This window comes from Panthera uncia, chromosome F1 (genome assembly GCF_023721935.1).
Source record: "Panthera uncia isolate 11264 chromosome F1, Puncia_PCG_1.0, whole genome shotgun sequence".
Lineage (NCBI taxonomy): Eukaryota > Metazoa > Chordata > Mammalia > Carnivora > Felidae > Panthera > Panthera uncia.
The window spans coordinates 64,291,770-64,310,890 of record NC_064813.1 but is presented as its reverse complement, the minus strand read 5'-3'; the positions used below and the strand labels follow the sequence as shown (position 1 = coordinate 64,310,890).

At 49.9% G+C, this 19,121-nt stretch overlaps 2 protein-coding genes across 2 annotated transcripts; both read left to right on the top strand.

The window, feature by feature from the left end:
- The first annotated feature begins 1,828 nt into the window (after nt 1-1,828).
- LOC125925640 (T-cell surface glycoprotein CD1c-like) lies at nt 1,829-4,614 on the top strand. Its single transcript, XM_049634742.1, has 6 exons — nt 1,829-1,970; nt 2,375-2,641; nt 3,263-3,541; nt 3,749-4,027; nt 4,372-4,462; nt 4,593-4,614. The coding sequence occupies exons 1-6, from the start codon at nt 1,910-1,912 to the stop codon at nt 4,612-4,614; spliced, it is 999 nt and encodes a 332-aa protein (XP_049490699.1). The 5' UTR covers nt 1,829-1,909.
- Nucleotides 4,615-14,400: 9,786 nt separating this feature from the next.
- LOC125925648 (T-cell surface glycoprotein CD1b-like) lies at nt 14,401-17,974 on the top strand. Its single transcript, XM_049634750.1, has 6 exons — nt 14,401-14,556; nt 14,805-15,071; nt 15,647-15,925; nt 16,132-16,410; nt 16,652-16,745; nt 17,681-17,974. The coding sequence occupies exons 1-6, from the start codon at nt 14,496-14,498 to the stop codon at nt 17,697-17,699; spliced, it is 999 nt and encodes a 332-aa protein (XP_049490707.1). The 5' UTR covers nt 14,401-14,495; the 3' UTR covers nt 17,700-17,974.
- Nucleotides 17,975-19,121: the final 1,147 nt, after the last annotated feature.

Sequence of the window (19,121 nt, the reverse complement as noted above, 5' to 3'; positions counted from 1 at the left end):
CAGCTCTGTGCTGACAGTGCGGAGCCTGCTTGGGATCCTGTCTCTCTCCCTCTTTCTCTGCCCTGCCTGCCATCTGTCTCTCTCTCCCTCTCAAAGAAATAAACTAGGGGCGCCTGGGTGGCTCAGTCGGTTAAGCAGCCGACTTTGGCTCAGGTCATAATCTCGCTGTCCGTGAGTTCGAGCCCCGCGTCGGGCTCTGTGCTGACAACTCAGAGCCTGGAGCCTGTTTCAGATTCTGTGTCTCCCTCTCTCTCTGACCCTCCCCTGTTCATGCTCTGTCTCTCTCTGTCTCAAAAATAAATAAACGTTAAAAAAAATTAAAAAAAAAAAAGAAATAAACTTAAAAAAAATAAGTGAACTTGAGAATCTTAGAGACCAAGTACAACACGGTTGATTTCTGATGCCAGCCAATGGCCCGTGGCCTCTGCCTCGGAAACTCCTATTGGAGGCAGCGGTTCTCAGAATCCTGCAGGGAAGGTGGTCAGAGGCCACGTCTGAAGCACAACACATTCCATGCCCAGAGCTCAGCAGCCCCAGCCCCAAGGCGAGGAAGCAGGGAGCTGTAGTTTTCCTACGAGCCCGTGGGAAAAAATGTAATAACCACACAGCATTGTGTGGACTGTGGCCTCCTAAAACCAGAGTTTGCCATTAATAAGAAGATTTGGGCGATGACAGGATCTGGGACGTGAGCGAGATCTGGCTGGGGCTGAAATTGTGGACGGTGGCTCTTGGAAGTTTGTGGCACGTGGAAATCGCCACGTATCTGTGGCCGTAATAGAAAGAGCTCACTGAGGGGCTCTTGCGTGGCTCAGTCGGTTAGGCGTCCGGCTCTTGGTTTCAGCTCAGGTCATGATCTCATGGCCTCGCGGGTTCGAGCCCCCAAGTCAGGCTCTGTGCTGACAGTGGGGAGCCTGCTTGGGATTCTCTCTCTCTTCCTCTCTCTCTCTGCCTCTCCCCCCACTCACGCTGTCTCTGTTTCTCTCAAAACAAATAAATAAACTTTAAAAAGAAAGAAAGAGCTCACCGAGTGTGATTTCCAGCCTTGTTATCAATGCTGACAAACGTGTCCCCGAATTCAATTCTTGGCTGAAAATACACTTCTGCATTGGCTGAACGCATTGTCAGGCTCTATCCGTTCACGACTCCGTTAAGATGCTTGGAACCAAGCATGTGTTGAGTGACTTTTTGGTGAATGGATGTATGAGTTAGATTCAATAGGCGGGCAAATTCTTCACACTTTTCATGGTCCTGTGCACTCTGGGGTGGCTGCACTTTCCTCTCTCGGGGGAAGGGGGAGCCGGCGATGGCTTATCAAGGTGCCTGGGGAGCTGGCGCAGACCTGAGAACACAAATCCTGCAACTTACAAAGGTGCCTGCGAGAATCAGGGGAGGAGAAAGGTGGGGGGATACGGGGTGAGGCGGGAAAGAGCAGACTCTGAAGATTCTGGAAAGGGGAGGAGAGGGATGGACCATCCAGAGAGGGGGCTGGATGGGACAGAGGCAGAGCTGGACCCCTGATCTGTTAGAACAAGCAGGACGCAGCCAAATGGTGCGGTTTCTGTGTTTTGCTGTAGCGATGAGACGTGAGTCCCAGGGAGGCGCGGTGACGCTCTGGTGTCACACACAACTCCCTACAGGATCCTGGCAGAGGGAAGCGGGTGTGGTGGGGGGTGGAGACAAGGAGAGGAGCTGGAAGCCAGGCAGGGGGACAGTCTTGGTGGGAGCTGGAGGGGAAATGAGAGCCCGCGTAGGAGGCTGGAGGCTGGAGAGGGAGCAGCAGAGCTTTTTTATTTCAATCAGCAGTTGGGGGGGAGGACGGCTTGTCGGTGGAAGAAGGAAGTCAGAGCAGAGACAGTGCCAGGCAGGTTGGCTGAAAACAGAGGGGAGTGGGGAAACCTCTCCAGGTGACATGGTGTCTCTACAGGTCACCCTGCTGGCTGCCCTTCTCCTGGGAGGTCACGGTGCACGAGGTAAGAGCCTCTGCCGCCCGCCCGGTCCCCAGCTCCGGGCAGAGCCCGGCGGCCTCTCCCAAGACGATCGGGATTCTCAGGTGGCTGGAGCGTCCGCACCCTGAGAGGTCCCGGCCCGGGTTGGGTCCGCTCCTTGACAGGTGGCGAGCGTGGGGCCCCGAGTCAGGGAAATGTCATCACTAACCTCGTTGTGGCTTGCCCCTCTCTCCCCTTCTCTCCCTCTTTCCCTCTCCTTCTTTCCCTCTTTCTCCCTCCTTCTACCCCCTCCTCTCGCTCCTCCTCTCCCTCTCCCCCTGCCCTCTCTGTCTCTCCTCTCCTCCTTCACTACTGCTTCACTTCCCAACTTCTCTTTCCTGCTTGCTTCTTTTTTTCTCTTAAACAACCTGACGCTCTACTACCCACAGCAGCCCAGGAACCCCTCTCGTTCCATGTCGCCCATATCTTCTCCTTTGCCAACCAATCCTGGGCACAGCATCAGGGCTCAGGCTGGCTGGGTGACATGCAGACTCACGGCTGGGACAGCAAGTCCGAAACGATAATTTTCCTGCGCTCGTGGTCTAAAGGCAACTTCAGCAACGAGGAATTGATCGACCTGGAGCTTCTGTTCCGCGTCTACTTCATCGGATTAACTCGGGAGACTGAAGAGTATGCCGATCAATTGCACTTAACATGTAAGTTCCCTCAGAAGGTGCTTCGATTTCCAGGAAGCATGCGCACACCCTTTGGGACCACTGCCTGTTGTTCCTGTCCCAGGATAAACATCTTCATGAATCAACTCGGGGGTCCTTCCGGATTTGGGCTCCTCAAGACTTCCTAGACTCTTTCTTCTTCTGACTCCTTTTTTCTTGCTCATTTTTAGCTTTCCTCAGTGGTCTCCGTTCTGCGGCCTAAAACACAGAGACACATAGTCGTGCCCCTCTGTGCCTGACTCCCTTAAACTGTGATCTCTTCCTCCATTCAGGAGCTTCCAAGGTTTATGCTACAGCCCAGCAACCATTACGACCCATGTCATGTGCCCTCTACTCGCAGGACACCCTTCACGTGGACTCTGACCTCCACTTTACTATCATTTCCCTGACTTCTTCAAATCAAATTCTTAATTCTTGGCATGTATCCCTATGGCCCCTTCCCCATCCCCCGAATTCTCTTCCTTCTTCCTGATCAAACACATCTTTGGCTTACGCCCACACCTCTACAAAACCTTCCGGCTCCACTTTTCAATCAAGCCCTTATATCATTTGTCTCATTTTCCCACCCACAAATCTGTCTTTCTCCTTCCTCCTTCTTCCCAGATCCCATGGAAATACAGGTGGCAGCTGGCTGTGAGCTACATTCTAGTGACATTGCAAAAGGCTTCTTACAGGCAGCTTATCAAGGATCAGATTTCCTGAGCTTCCAAAACATGTCCTGGGTGCCATCTCTAGAGAGTGATAGCAGAGCCCAGAGCGCCTGTGACCTCATGAACCAGTATGAAGCCATCAGGGAAACGGTGCACAGCCTCACCGCAAACACCTGTCCCCGATTTGCCTTGGGTCTCTTCGATGCAGGGAAGGTGGATCTCCAGAAGCAAGGTTTGGACGGCCCCTGCCTCTAGGATTTTTCTATACATGCCCCTTCCCACCATCCCTTTCAAAGTTAAGACAAGGACGAGTTCAAGGAGGCTAGGATTTTCTGGGTACAAGTTTCCTAGAGCAGGATAATATGTACATACTGATGCGGTTACCCCCTTGAGCTGTGTGTTAGAGTCTCCGTCTGAATACCTTTCATGCCCTCTGCAGTGAGGCCAGTGGCCTGGCTGTCCAGTGGCCCCAGTCCCGGTCCTGGCCGTCTGCTCCTGGTGTGCCACGTGTCCGGCTTCTACCCAAAGCCAGTGTGGGTGACGTGGATGCGGGGTGAGCAGGAACAGCCGGGCACCCGGCGAGGCGACGTCCTGCCCCACGCTGACGGGACGTGGTATCTTCGGGTGACCCTGGACGTGGTAGCACAAGAGGCAGCGGGCCTGTCTTGCCGGGTGAGACACAGCAGTCTAGGAGGCCGGGACATGGTCCTCTACTGGGGTGAGTAAGGTAGAGCCTGTAGGTGTGAGAAGGTGGCTCTTGAGCCTAGAGGGTTGGGCAGAGGAAAGTTTCATGGCGCCAGAACGAGGGGAGTGCGGTATCAGGAAAGAATGAATACAAGTGATTTCAGGAAAGTAAGGGTGGAGCACAAGGGGGGCTCGGATGCCAGAGGCTTGGGGAAGAGATGAGGCACCCTCCTCCGGGCAGGTGTGAGAACAGAGTGACAAGGTTGTTTGAAGACGGCATTCATATCCGATGCACCTGTTGAGATGGGGAATCATGGACAGAGTCGAACCGGCAGTGGGTCAAAAATGACGTCTGTTGTGTCTCTCTAATACCCACAGGACACCACCTTTCCATGTACTTGATCCTGTTGGCTGTGATAGTGCCCCTCATTCTTCTGACAGTCACTGCATTGTGGTTTAAGAAGCGCCGGTGAGTTCTCCGGGTTTCCTCCTCTCTCCCCAGTTTCTTCTTTCACATTCCAGCTTTACCTGTCTTAGCTTCTGTCTCCTGACTCCTCGCTCCTCCAATGCACCCAGAGGCTGCCATCTGTCTTCCACAGCTCCTATCAAGACATCCCGTGAGCTTCCTCGCCACGCCTTCCCCAAGGGCCCGGGAGCCTAGGACACCAGAGTGATACCCTTCTTTCCACCCTCCGTTGAATTTGTTTTTCCTGTTTCTGCTTGACGATCATCAGTTCACACAAACCGGTCTAGTTGTGTAACCCTCTATGGAATGCCTCCCTTATAATCTCCATTCGTTCCACAGTCTGCAACTTTCAAAGCCCATTGTGGTTCACAGCCTCCAGAGTCTTCCTTGACCCATTGGTGGGAAGCCCTTCAACTCCGTTCCGTGTGCATCTCATTTCTCCCTGCACAGCGGCTCCCTAGGTCGTTCTTCCCCTTCCAATATGCAAACTCCTCTAGGACGGCGATCATGATGAAGATGTGTTTTCTGCGGCTAAGACGTGCTCAGTGAAAATCAAACCCAAACAAACCATATCCAAGCTGGACTCACGGTTCTATTGACAGTCTCTCCTCATATGTTTACTCCTGACGTGGTTATAGGTTTTGAAGGATTGGTGTTTCCCTTTTTCTTTAAATGTTTCTTAAGTGGCCCCCAAATCCCATATCCCTTTAGCGCCCTCATTTTTTCACTAAACTCTTAAGGAAAAATGCAGCGTTGCTCCTTGCCAAGCTTTCCCCCCGCCCCCCAAATACAACGATGCTACTCTTTCCAACTCATTCCAAACACGAAGAGAGAAAGAGTGAGCAGGCCACGTGTGCGGTGGGGCAGACGTGTCGCGGATGGTTAACAAAACGGAACAAGAGAGCCGGTCCCCGGGATTGGGGTGGGATCAAGGCACAGGATGTATATGGAAGACAAACCCCCCCAAGGGTGGCGCTCTCTCAGATACCTTTGTCTGGACTTTGTTTTCTTCAAGACTCATTCACTAATGCAAGTAACACTTGTCAAACCGTGAAACACGGGACAGGCACACTCGTGAACTGGTCGAGGAAGAAACAGTGGGGACCGTATCCACTTGACTAGAGATGCAATGCCCACCTTCTTCAGTCTGTCGATGCCCTTTGTACTCGGTACATTTTTTCGGTTTCATTTTAGAAATTTTGAATCAACTTTATGAATGTGTAATTTACATACCATAAAATGCATCTATTTTAAGTATACAATTCTATTCGTTTTGGCATACATATACACTTATGTAAGCAAGACCACCGTCAAGATACAGCACATCCCATTACCCCAGTTACCCCCATACCCACTGGCAGCTAAACCTACCGCCAACCAGGAATCCTTGCAAATACTGGTATGCTTACTGATATGGCTAAGCTTTGATTTGTCTTTTCTGTAATTTTATTAAAATAAAATCACTTATATAAACCATAAGAGACTCAAATACAGAGGACAAACTGAGGGTTTGTAGGGTGGTGGGTGGGGGGAATGGGCTAAATGGGTGATGGGCATTAAGGAGGGCACTTTAGGGGATGAGCACTGGGTGTCCTATGTAAGAGATGAATCACTGGGTTCTACTCCTGAAGCCAAGATGACACTGTATATCAAGTAAATTAAATTTAACTTAAAACAAAGAGGAAAAGGGGCACCTGGATGGCTCAGTCTTGACTTTGGCTCAGGTAATGATTTCACGGTTTGTGAGTTCGAGCCCCAGCATCGGGCTCCGTGCTGACAGTGTGGAGCCTGCTTGGGATTCTATCTCCCTCCCTCTCTCTCTCCTACTTCCTCTCTAGCTCTCTCTCTCTCAAAAATAAATTAAAAAAGGAAAAAGAAAAATTAAAAAAAGGAAAAAACGGAATCACTTATATGTACTCTTTGTATCTGGGCTTTTTTTTTTTTCCACCTAGTATATGGTTGTAAGTCATTCCATATTTCTTGTTATTACTCAATAGATCTCTGGTATGAATATACTATCTTTTTTTTTTATTCATCCACTCTTTTATGGTTATTCGAGGCTCTTTGATTGTGGTTTTGTTTATTTCATTACCTGCCTGGGCTAGTTCTGTGGATTCTGGCTGCCCTCCTCACTTTGCTTTTTTATCGAGCTGACAACTGGTGTTATATTAGTTTCAGGCGTAAAATGTAATCCTTGGGTCTTTGTCTACACTGCAAAGTGGTCACCGCAAGAAGATCTCTTTTCCTTCTTTCCCTCCCTCCCCTCTTCTCCTTCTTCCTACTTCCTGCCTCCCTGGAAGTCACTCCCATCTCGACTTCCTAGATGGGATGCTGCGCGATTCATGAATCGTTTCATAAAGCCGATTACATCTTCAAATTCTTTTGGTTGAAATTTGTGTGTTAACAGCACTGGTAAGGGTTACATCTTTTGTCGAGGGGACACATATGGATTGGAGCGCACACACATTTACCATTCAAGCAGCTTGCAAATCTGCCCTGGCCTCTACTTTTTCTGTGCAAAGCTTCGTGTCTGGCCAGGGATAAGCGGAGAACTGTGGCCCGCTTTGCTCTCTCCTTAGTAGGTGTGCAACGTTCCACACTTCTAGGAATACATGGCAGCTCATCAGGCCCCACCATGGCTGACTCATTTCCCTGATATCTGTTAAATTTTGGCCGCTCTATTCTTTGCCTTAACGGGTATTGCAGCCCTAGGCAGCAGTCATGTTGACCTTTGATATTTGCCACCCATTGTTATTATTTCCTACAACCTCCCTGGGCATGAGGCCTCTCTGCAGAGCTCCAGGTTGGGTACACCCTTCCGGTGACAGCAAAACCGTAGGTCCTCGGCTTCCAGAATCACCAAGCCAGGGGAGAGATGGGAGCAGCCTGGCGTCAGTCACTCTGTTGTTCTTGCTGAGGGTAAGGTAGCTCTGGAGTAAGTACTTCTCAATCTGTTGTATACCTTCAGTCATTTTCCAGAATTCTGAAATTGCTTATTTAGAAAATCATGTCCCTTGTTATCACCGATAGTTAGGGAAAGAACGTGCTGAGCCCCTTACCCAGCCACTCTGGACACCTTGCTCCCTGCTGCCTCTGAACACCTTGCTCCCTGTGTAATATTATAAATCAAACAAGCAAAAGTTTCCATTCCTAACCATTGAAAGCAAAATGCAACACTACTCATAACCACTTGTCAAGATGGTGACAAGCCGTAAGTCTAGAACCATTTCAAGCTCCTTTAAAGCATAACAGTTTACTTGGGGCACCTGGGTGGCTCAGTCGGTTGAGCGTCCGACTTCGGCTCAGGTCATGATCTCACAGCTCATGAGTTCTAGCCCCGCGTCGGGCTCTGTGCTGACAGCCCAGAGCCTGGAGCCTGCTTCTGCTTCTGTGTCTCCCTCTCGCTGCCCCTAACCCACTCACATTCTGTCTCTGTCTCTCTCAAAAATAAATAAACATTTAAAAAAAATTTTTTTAAAGCATAACAGTTTACTTATCTACAGGGGATCTACCCCAGGGTCAGAAAACAATTCTTACCTTGTTTCCGGTAATCATATTGTTCATGATGGTGTTGGTATTGTCCTAAGACCATCTTGCGTGTGTGGTCTAATGGGATGTAGCGTAGAGTGGGGTGGGTGAGGACGTATTTGTGTTGGTTCATCGGCGGCCAGTTTTTCCTCGTGGGAGAAGAAGTTGCTATGAGTTAAAGGAATAAAACTCTGTGGTTCTGGAATTGAAATGAAATTTATACAAATGTGAACTCATTATGGTATTCTTTTTTTTTTTTTCACGTATCAATCTTTTAATGTCGAGACATAAGAAAATGGCCAACCAGAAAACAGCTTTCCGTTGGCCTAGCGGAGACCATTCGTTACAAGTAGCCGTTCTGGCAAACAGCACAGCTGGGCGTGAAGTCAGGGCAGCCCCTGCTCCATTGTCACTTCCAGGCTGAGCCCCCCTACCTCCCGTAGAATCAGAGCATGCGGTGAGCGAAGCCAAACTTCTCGGGCCTCCGCTTTGCCTCTTCCTTCTGAACCAAGAGGGGAGAGAATAACCAGCAAAGCTTGTGTTGTTATCCAGAGGGGAGGCTGTAAGAACGTCACTGTCAGCGTCCTTTATTCCCGGGGGCTCGGAGCCCACAGGACGATTTTAAGAGGCCCCCGTGTAGCCATGTGATTGGCTCCCAGAACAGACATTTTGGTCTGAACCGTGAGGGTTACGGCAGACACAGAGGGGGCAGATGGTAGGGGAGAGGCCAGGAAGCGAGTGTCACAAATGGTATGTCTTCAAAGAAATAAGGCATGTGCTGCTGTCCCCAGCTGCCATCAGGCAAGGAGTGGCTCAAACCAGGGTCTTTGCAAAAATATAGTCTGTGTGCGGAGGCCCCCCTTTCAGAGAAAGGCGAGGGTCCTAGAACGGAATGCTGGAAGGACTTTTATTAATCCCCTGGGTTAAAAGGACAGTTAAAGTCACTTGGGGAAAGAGAGAAACACCAACTACCCCTCCCTTCAAGCTTTAGTGGCCGACAGGAATCCAGGCTCTGAAGTCACAAACACCTTTTATTTTTCAAGATTATGAGCGAGAGCGGCAGCTGGTCAAGCGTGTTCTTGCAGGAAGGCCGGGAGCAGGGAACGTGAGGGGTGCTCCCTGTGAGCGGCTTATGGGGAGAGCGGCGGTCCAGCCCCACGGCCCCCACGCGGGGACAGTCGTCCTCAGGGCCAGGGGTGGGGGTGCTGGGGACAGGTGATGCTGTGTTCCACAGATAATGGTATGAAGGGACGGTTAAAATGCAAAGTTTAAGTGCGGCATTTGGAAACATTGTTATTAAAATTTTAGGAGATTACAACCTGGAAGGATTGAGAAATTCTAAAGAAACTAAGCAAAAGCAAACAAACAAAAAAGAAGGCGGAAGATGTCAAAGGCATGAGAGCTCTTTGTGGGTGCTGACCAGCTCACTTTGCGATTAGAGATAATAAGTCGCATAAAATTTGACAATCAGGGGCACCTGGGTGGCTCAGTCCATCAAGCGTCCGACTTCGGCTCAAGTCACGATCTCACGGTTTGGGGGTTCGAGCCCCGCATCGGGCTCTGTGCTGGTGGCTCGGAGCTTGGAGCCTGCTTCGGATTCTGGGTCTCCCTCTCTGTCTGTCCCTCCCCCACTTGTGCTCCCTCCCTCCCTCTCTCTCTCTCTAAAATAAATAAACACTTAAAAAATTTTAAAAGAACACTAAAAATAAAAATGCATTAGTTTTTACTTCTAGTAGAGTATCTATCTATGTAAAATTTCAGCCCTCTCATATCGCCGGTGGGAATGCAAAGTGGCACTGCCTCTGTGGAAAATGGTTTGGCATTTCCCCAAAAAGCTAAGTGTAGAATTAACCATATGACGCAGACCTTCCACTTCTAGGTATATCCCCATAAAACCTAAAGACAGATGTTCAGATAAATGTACGCAAAAGTTCATGGCAGCACTATTCGCAATAATGAAGAGTGAATAGGAAGAAACTGCCCAAATACCCATTGGTGAGTAAATGGCTGCACAAAATGTGGCAGATACACAGAATGGAACATCATTCAGCCATAAAAAGGAATGAAAAATAACACAGCGTGGATGTGCCTCAAAAACATGATGTTTGGGGGAAAAGAAACCAGGTTGCGTAATTCTGTTCATATGAAATACAACAGTAAGTCCACAGAGACCGAAAGAGGATTATGAGCTAATAGGGGATTGGCCTGGGGGAAGGGTGGGGGTAGGTGACCGCATAATGGCTATGGGATAGTCCCTTGGGTAATATAAATTTTGGGCAAGTTGTTCGAGCTGGTGGTTGCAACATTGTAATGTACTAAATTCCATTGAGCTGGCTGTTTTATATTGTGTTTCACCTCAACAGCAAAACAGATACGCAATTAGATAATCCGAAATTTTGGAGTCTAAGTATGAGATGTTCCATTGGAAAAGAATGGAAGGAAAGATGGAAAATCTTTGGAGAAAAAAAAAAAAAGCCTACAAGGTAGTAACAAATAGAATAATAGACGTTTCCTTTTCAACAGTAGATGTGGGAAAACAGTAAATTAGAATTTGACACTAGAATTTGAAATCCAGACCTACTGGGACCTCCGTCTGCTCTATAGATAGAAGGATTGTACGGACCCCAACATATGCACTCATAAAAGATAGACAACAGCAAAAAGCAAAGTAAACCTACAGGAACAAAGGTGTGTAAAAAAAAAAAATTGAAACCCCAAAACATACAGTTTGGATTCAAAGACCAATAAGTCAAAAATGCAGGGTTTTCCAATCAGTCTGTCTCAGAAGTTTAAATCTCTCAAGAGGGACACGTGGGTGGCTCAGTCAGTTAAGCATCCAACTTAGGCTCAGGTCATGATCTTGCAGTTCCTGAGTTCGAGCCCCTCTCGTCGGGCTCTGTGCTGAAAGCTCGGAGCCTGGAGCCTGCTTCGGATTCTGTGTCTCCCTCCCTCTCTGCCCCTACCTGATCGCTCTCTCTCTCTCTCTCTCTCTCTCTCTCAAAACTAAACAATAAAAAAAAATTAAAACGCTAAAAAAAAAAAAAAGAAGTTTCAACCTCTCTGTGTCCCAGTACTGGGGAGGTGTAAGGGTTAAATTGTAGTGTAGGGCTAATGCTTAGCTTGAAAAATAACAGCTTTGTGTTGACATTGAAGGTTAAGAGATAACAGCCTTGCTTTACTCTTATAAATTACGCCTCATACTCTTGTAAATTAGGCTTCACCAATTAAGGAAGCAAAAGTTCAAAGAAAAGAGCATCAGAGGCAGGGTCAAGGAGATCCACTGGTTGCAACTTAGAGGCAGAAAGTCTAAAGTAAACACCTCATTAGGCAACTGTTTCTAACTCATCTGGAAATTGTTTCTTTGTTCTGTTCCCAGGTGATGATAAAACGATGTGATCGGTTATAAAAACTCTGTACCCCGGCTGTTCGGGGCCGCACTCTTATCAAGAGTGTTGGTCCCGATCGGTCGGCCTTGCCTCTCATTGTAATAAACTTTGTTGTGACTGTCACTGGTGCCTGTAGCATTCTGTTTCAGGAGTCGTGTGGATGCAACAGAGGCAGGTACATTTCACTGGAAATTGCCCCTTCCAGCTCAAATTTGAGGTTCTTTGTGGCCCTTAAGAACATGTGTGTTCTGGGCAAAGTTCAGCCAGCCAAGGTTCCTGAGCTAAAAGGAAGTCTGTGAACTCACTTCCAACTTTGGGATAAGGTGGGCTGGGGGACGAGAGTCTGGATGCTAAACAGGTACCGCAGAGCTGAAAAAGGTGCGAACGGCAGGTGCCCCGTGAATACTCGCCGGATAAATGAACGAGTAGGGCAAGAGGCCTGCCGTTTTCGGATCTGTTGCTAACTTTTATCCCTTGGTTAAAATCGCAAAGTTTGAAAGAAAGCAATACAGCTACGGGCGGCTCACTTGCCTGCTTCCTCTGCCCGGCTTCGGGCCCGCAGGTACCGTGACCTCGGCTCGGGCTGCGGGACGCGGACGGCGCTGGGCCTCAGGCGGCTGCTGGAGGCCAGCTCGCTGGGCCGCCGCCTGCATTTAGGTGGAGGGGCCCCGACTGGCCCCGGGTCTGCGGACATCTCACGTTTGCCGCCGAGGTGTTTGTGCTCTTTGCTTTTGGGGTGGAACTTGAGGATCTTTGTTGTATTTCTTGTCGTTGGGATCTTGGAGGAATCAGGGACGTTTTCACCCGTTAATCCTGCTCTCTCTCCTCTTTACCAGGAAAGGCAGGACCCTGTCTTCTGAGTCTCTTGGTTGGAGTCATCTGGGTGTCCGAAGAGTTGTGTCCACTCAGGCTTCTGTCTTGGAGGCTCGGAACATTTGGGAGAGGGGACTTTACGGCCGGAGGGTGGATTGATGTGGCAGGGTGCCGCCTCACGGCTGCCAACGTCCCGTCCCAGAGGGTGCGGTCGCGCCTTCGGTGGGGTTTGCATCCGAGCAGGGGTGGTGGTGGCGGCGACCGTGACGGTGGACGAGAGGGCACGAGAGCACCTGTCAGGTGTCTGACCCGGAAACGGAGGCTGCCGTTCCCAGTCTCTCTTTGAGTCCACGCAGGACGCCGTGGGCCAGCATCCCGATTGGCCCACACTGCTCGGCCAGCGTCCCCTCCGAGGCCAGCTCCACCGGCTCTCGGTGCTGCCACATCGCTGTCAGTGGGATGTTTGTTGTGTGGGAGAATTAATCTACTCACTGCGCTCACGCACCTACTAAGTTCTTACCATTTGGGCCGGTCAGCGAGTCAACACCACATCCCGCAGATGGAGTCTTGGGTGTTCTCCCTCAAACTCAAGGCTCACGAAGAAATAAAAAACCAACCATGTTAATGGCGGGAGGTGTCCAGTCTCTGCTGTCGTCTGGCTGTCACCCAAACGGTGACTTACATACTTCACAATTCGGACTTTGCGGTCAGGCTCAGATAAAGGCCACTCTTCGTGGCGGGAGCCACTGATTTCCAGGCGTAGAGATGGTGACAGTCCTCATTTTGGATTTGCTTATCGACAGCCGTAAGATCGGTGAGTGAAAGCCCCTCGTGCTTGGAATCTTCTACCACCCCGTTTCTGCTAGATGATACGTGGACCTATGCCAGTGGGTCACGCTTTCCTGATTGGAGGAAATCCAAGAATTATCGTAACGGGCAACATGTTGACTAGCGCCCATATATTTCCCTCCGTGGATGCTCAATGTACTGTTGCGATGTGCTGAGGGCATTCACAGAGAAGACAGGGGATGACAACTCAGGACCCATATCTTGGAACTTTTGGTGAAAAGTGACAAGCTCCTTGCTCACCTAGCAATCGTTTATTTGCTGTCGGAAATGCCGAAAGGTAGAGTGAGGCTGTGAGATGCTGCGAGAGGAGAAGGACGCTCTCTGGCCTGGGACCCTCTTACAAAAATCTGTCTCTGAGACTGAAGCTACACACAGGAGACTCCCCAGTTTCTCCTGGGCTCAAGAAGATTTGTTACTCTATTTTTTTTCGCTAAATAATTTTTTTTAAATATAATTTCTTGTCAAGTTGGTTTCCATGCAGAAGCTTTGTTACTCTATTTTTTTAACTAAATAATTTTTTTTAAATATAACTTCTTGTCAAGTTGGTTTCCATGCAGAAGCTTTGTTACTCTATTTTTTTAACTAAATAATTTTTTTTAAATATAACTTCTTGTCAAGTTGGTTTCCATGAAGAAGCTTTGTTACTCTATTTTTTTAACTAAATAATTTTTTTTAAATATAACTTCTTGTCAGGTTGGTTTCCACGCATAAGATTTGTTACTCTAAACTCCAAAGCCTGAGCGCCACCGAAAAGAAGGTCATATGCCAGTAGAAAGTGTCATCTTTACCTGTGAAAAATGGCTGTGACATAAGACGAATTTGTTTGGATTCTTAAACGGCAGTATTTATCATACTTGATTCTGGGATTTGGGTCTGTGGCACTACAGCCCGGGTGGGGTTTTCAATGCTTTGCCTTGTTGTAAATGACTGTCAATATATACAGCATCCCAGAAATGAGAATGTGGGTGAGAGGGTCCAGACAAGGTGGGTGAGATGAGCCACAGGAACCACTGAGGACGCAGGGAGCAGTGACAGAATTGCAGGTTAGGGAGGCGGGGCAAGGTCCAGCGGGGTGGCTAAACCCAAAGCATCCTTCTAGATCCAGGCGAGCCGGAGGAGTTGTCCACCATTTCCCCCTTATTTAATGCTGTGGAAGGACCTGCGTGGGGAGGTGAAACGGCCCTTCAGAACCACATGGGGGTGGGGGTCTTCCGAGGTAGGAAGCAGAAAGGGAACTGGCCCCCGGGGGCCAAGGAGACAAGAAACCAGATGTCAGAGTCAGATCGGCTGGGGTGAAAACGAGCGGTGAGTGGGAGGCCCGGGGCTGCGGGAGGGGCGGCTCTTCTCTGCTGGGCAGCCTGGACCAGGAAGAGATCTGCCAGCTGGGAGACAGAGGAAGTCACCTCTGAGCGAAACTGCTGAGCCAGAGCCAGAAGAGCAGCAGCTGGGTCCCCGGGGAGATGCTGCTTCCGTGGCTCCTGTGGCTTGTGGTCCTCTGCCCGGGGGGCGGCGGCGAGGCAGGTGGGCGACTGGCGAGCACCAGGAGGGGCTGTGGATAAAGCCCCGGAGGGTCGGGTGATCCTAGCACCACTGCTCCCCCCATCCGGAGGTGGGGTGGGCGCCCAAGGCCTTGGGGGCAAAGGTCTCGGGCTCTGTGTCGCTCCTCAGACTCCGGGTTCCTTTTCTCCGGATCTTTCCAAGTTTCATTCTTTCGTTGTCCCCGGCTTCTGCCGTTCTGCTCACTTTTCTTAACCTTCCGTCACCCACAGCCTTTCAAGGGCCCACCTCTTACCACGTCATCCAGATCTCGTCCTTTGCCAACAGCAGCTGGGCGCAGAACCAAGGCTCAGGATGGCTGGGTGACTTACAGCTTCAAAGCTGGGACAGCGACGCGGGCAGGGCGGTTTTCCTGAAGCCCTGGTCTAAGGGCAACTTCAGTGAGGAGGAGGTGACCGGGCTGGAGGAGGTGTTCCAGGTCTACCTCAACGGGTTCATCCTGGAAGTACAGGACCATGCCCATGAGTTCCAGATGGAATGTGAGTCCGGGGCTCTCGTCGAGGGAGGTTCTCAACGACTTGTCTCTCTCCTGTTGTAGGCCACTACTGCCTCTGACCTTGCCCCTCCTTCCCTCGGTGCCCAGCTGCACCCACAAGCTGGCCTGGAGTAGCCACAGCTTCAGATTCCACACCCCACAGAGCGTTCACACGCTCTGCTGATGGGTGAAGGTCCCCTTTGCAACATCTCCTGGTTGGCTTGGGTATAACTTGCGTTTCTCACACCCCAAGCAAGAAGCCCCACTTCCCTGCCCTGATGCTTGAGACATCTTTACCTGCAATCCCTCTCCTCGAGCCTCCTGCCTCCTCCCTGGCACTCTTCCCGTTCACTCTGCCCAGCTGCCCCCCTTTCCCTGTTCACACACACACCATCACAACTGCCTCTCCGCCGTTGGTGACATGTGTGCCTTTCCCTGGTCCTAAGCTCTCCGAGACCCTGGCTCATCCTTTTACGCCTCACACCTTTTGCCCCACCCGAATCGCAAATCCCAGGTTCTTCTCCCGTCTCTCTCTTGGGTGCGGCTTAATAACCGTTTCTCTGTTTTCCTTCTCTCCAGATCCCTTTGAGATCCAGGGGATAGCAGGCTGTAGTCTGCATTCCGGTGGGGGCACGGTGAGCTTCCTGCGGGGAGCGTTAGGAGGAGTGGACTTTCTGAGCATCAAGAATTACTCCTGTGTGCCCGCCCCGGAGGGTGGAAGCCGGGCACAGCGCATCTGCGCGCTCATCCATCAGTACGCGGGCATCCGGGACATCGCGGGGAAGCTCCTCTTTGAAACCTGCCCTCAGTATCTCCTGGGTGTCCTTGATGTGGGGAAGGCAGAACTGCAGAGACAAGGTTAGTCCTGTCCCCCCCACTGAGGCTTTTCTGTTTCACCTGCCACCACTTTCTTTAAGTTCAGGAGTAGGATGTACCCAAGAGAGGGCTTAATAAATTATTTGGTTTCCAAAGGAGGAGAAAGGGCCACCGTCCAAACTTGAGTTTCCAAATCCCTCTAGACTAGAGTCATAATCCGTTGCTCTCCCTGTTCCTTCCTGCCCCAGTGAAGCCCGAGGCCTGGCTGTCCAGTGGCCCCAGTCCCGGTCCTGGCCGTCTGCTCCTTGTGTGCCACGTGTCCGGCTTCTACCCAAAGCCAGTGTGGGTGACGTGGATGCGGGGTGAGCAGGAGCAGCCGGGCACCCGGCGTGGCGACGTCCTGCCCCACGCTGACGAGACGTGGTATCTTCGGGTGACCCTGGACGTGGCGGCCGGGGAGGCGGCCGGCCTGTCTTGCCGAGTGAGACACAGCAGTCTAGGAGGCCGGGACATGGTCCTCCACTGGGGTGAGAAAGGTCTGGTGCCCCGCAGGGCCCGGAGAAGAGGGTCCTCAGGCATAGAGGGAGGCACTGGCCGGGGGTGGGGCTTGATCCATGACCAGGAGGGAGAGGGAAGGAGGGACACGGCGGGGGAGGCATGGAGGGCTTGAGCATCAGGAGCACGTGACCATCAAGTAGGCAAAGGAAGGTCAGGAGAATCAGAGAATGGGTTTTCAAGGGACGTCCTGTGTCCTTCCCCCATTTTCAGGAAACCCCGTCTCCATCGGCTTGATATCTTTGGCGATAATAGTGCCCTTGTTCATCCTTTTGACAGTTCCTACATTGTGGTTTTTGAGGCGCCGGTGAGTGTTTACTTTTAGTCTTTCTTTTCTGTGCATCTGTCCATCCTCCCAATTTATTGATTTACACATTAGCCTCAGTTCTTTTCCACCAGACCCTCCCCTTTCTCCCTAGTCCCATCTCCTTTATGTAAATCCATTGTTTAAGTTGTGGTGAAATGTGCACGACACAAAACCTGCCTTCTCTGGACGCCAGTGGGGGGGGGGGGGGGGGGGGGGGGGAGGGTGCGGTCAGTGAGTTGGCGTCCGACTGCGGCTCAGGTCAGGATCCCACAGGTCTTGGGTTCGAGCCCCGCGTAGGGCTCTGTGCCGACAGCTCGGAGCCTGGAGCCTGCTTCCGATTCTGTGTCTTCCTCTCTCTCTGCCCCTCCCCTACTTGCACTCTCTCTCTCTCTCTCTCTCTTAAAAATAAATAAACATTAAGAAAAAAAATTTTTTAAAAAATCTGCCTTCTTCACGGTCTTCAAATGCACAGCTTAGAATGTATGAAGTGTGCTCGCATTTTTGTGCAAGCAATTTCTAGAGCTCTTTTCACCTGGAAAAATGAAACCTCTACCCAATGAACAAGCCCTTCTCAGCGCCTGCTCCCCAGGCCCGGGCAAACACCATTTTGTGCTGTGTCCCTATGAATTTGGTGACTCTGGGGACCTCACCTAAGTGAAGTCATTAGTCGTTGTTCTTTTGTAACCGGCTTCTTTCTCTCAACACAACACCCTCACGGTTCATGCGTGTGGTTGCACGCGTCAGAATTTCCTTCCTCTTCAAGGCTGAGGAATGATGTTCTGGGGCACGAACAGGACACATTCTGTTTGTCATTCATCTGTCGACAGACACGGGGGTTGATGTCACGTTCTGGCTACTGGTGAACAATGTGGCTATGAACATGGGAGTGTGAGTACCTCTCACGTAGAGCTAAGTTTTGATTGTGTTCTTCATAGGTCGTATCAGAGTATCTAATGGACTCCTCTTCCATTTGGAATAAACGCTCAGAAGCCCAGAAGCTCAAGTTGTCAGCCTGGGAGATGATCGCGTCATATTTCATCAAATAATCCTCTTGGTTGGTCACACCAGAGTTCCCGTACGATGCGAGATAAATCACTATTCATAACTGGCAGACAAATAATAGAAAACCACAAATTTATTATGAGATGGTGTCAATAGTACGATTCACCCTGATCTCCTACGTGTGAGACGTGGGAAAGAATGTGTTTCAGAATAAATGACACGTGGTATACCCCTTACTGGTGACGTCTCTTTGGTTTCCTATTATAAAACTTTTTTTCTGCTTCTGCTGAAATGTCATTTGCCAAAGGAAGCTAACTACAATTATGCTGGGATCATCGTATTTGCAGAGATGCTGAGCATGTTTAACACGGTTTCTCTGTCTCCGCCTGGATGACTTTCTAATCCTCGAGGTCCAGCTGGGATGTCTCTTCCTCTAGGAAGCTTTCCTTAGCGGTGGAGTGGAAATGACCCTCCCTTGTCCGGTGTCATGCAGTGACCTACTTCACTCTGTACCCACAACATTGAGTTATTTTTGGTTTTCTTCCCCCTTTACTTGTGAGTTCTTTGGGAGAAGGGCTTTCTCCAGATGGATCTCTGGCACGATCTCTTCTGTGCCTATGCATTTACTCAGTAAGAATTGCCTAAGTGGATATAACTGCCACGTTGATGGTCTTTTCCCCATGCTTGTCCCCAACCCCTTAGTTAATATTCTAGATTTCCCTCTTTCTAAGATATTTCTCATTGAGCAATCCTCTCATCTGCGCCGAAGCCTTCTAGAGAAAACCCCTTGCTCCCTTGCTGTGACTATAGCCCACTGGCAAAGCTTCATCTGGACAGGATCCTGCTCCTCGATTTTCCAGTGAGAATGATTAGGCAGGATGGGGGGAGGGTAATAGCACAGAGGGGCTGTTAAATATTCATGCAAAACGATCAAGAGGGCTTTTTAAAAATACCTGCGCTGTCGCAATTTAGTCATATTTCTATTTACTTTTATACTGACTCATTCTTTTGCTTATTCCATAGTTTTCAAGAAACTCCATTAAGAAAAAGATTAAACTCATTTTGATTAAAACAGCAGGAGGAGGAGGGGGAGATTTTGAGGATATTTTTATTTTATCATGTTTATTTATTTTTTAAATGTTTATTTTTTCTTGAGAGAGAGAGAGAGAGAGAGAGCATGAGCAGGGAAGGGGCAGAGATAGAGGGACAGAGGAGTCAAAGCACAAGCCAGATGCAGGGCTCCAATGCATGAACTGTGAGAGTGTGACCTGAGCTGAAGTCAGACACTCAACTGACTGAGCCACCCAGGTGCCCCGAGGATATTTAAAAAAAATGTTTATTTATTGATTTATTTTGAGATAGAGGGCGTGAGTG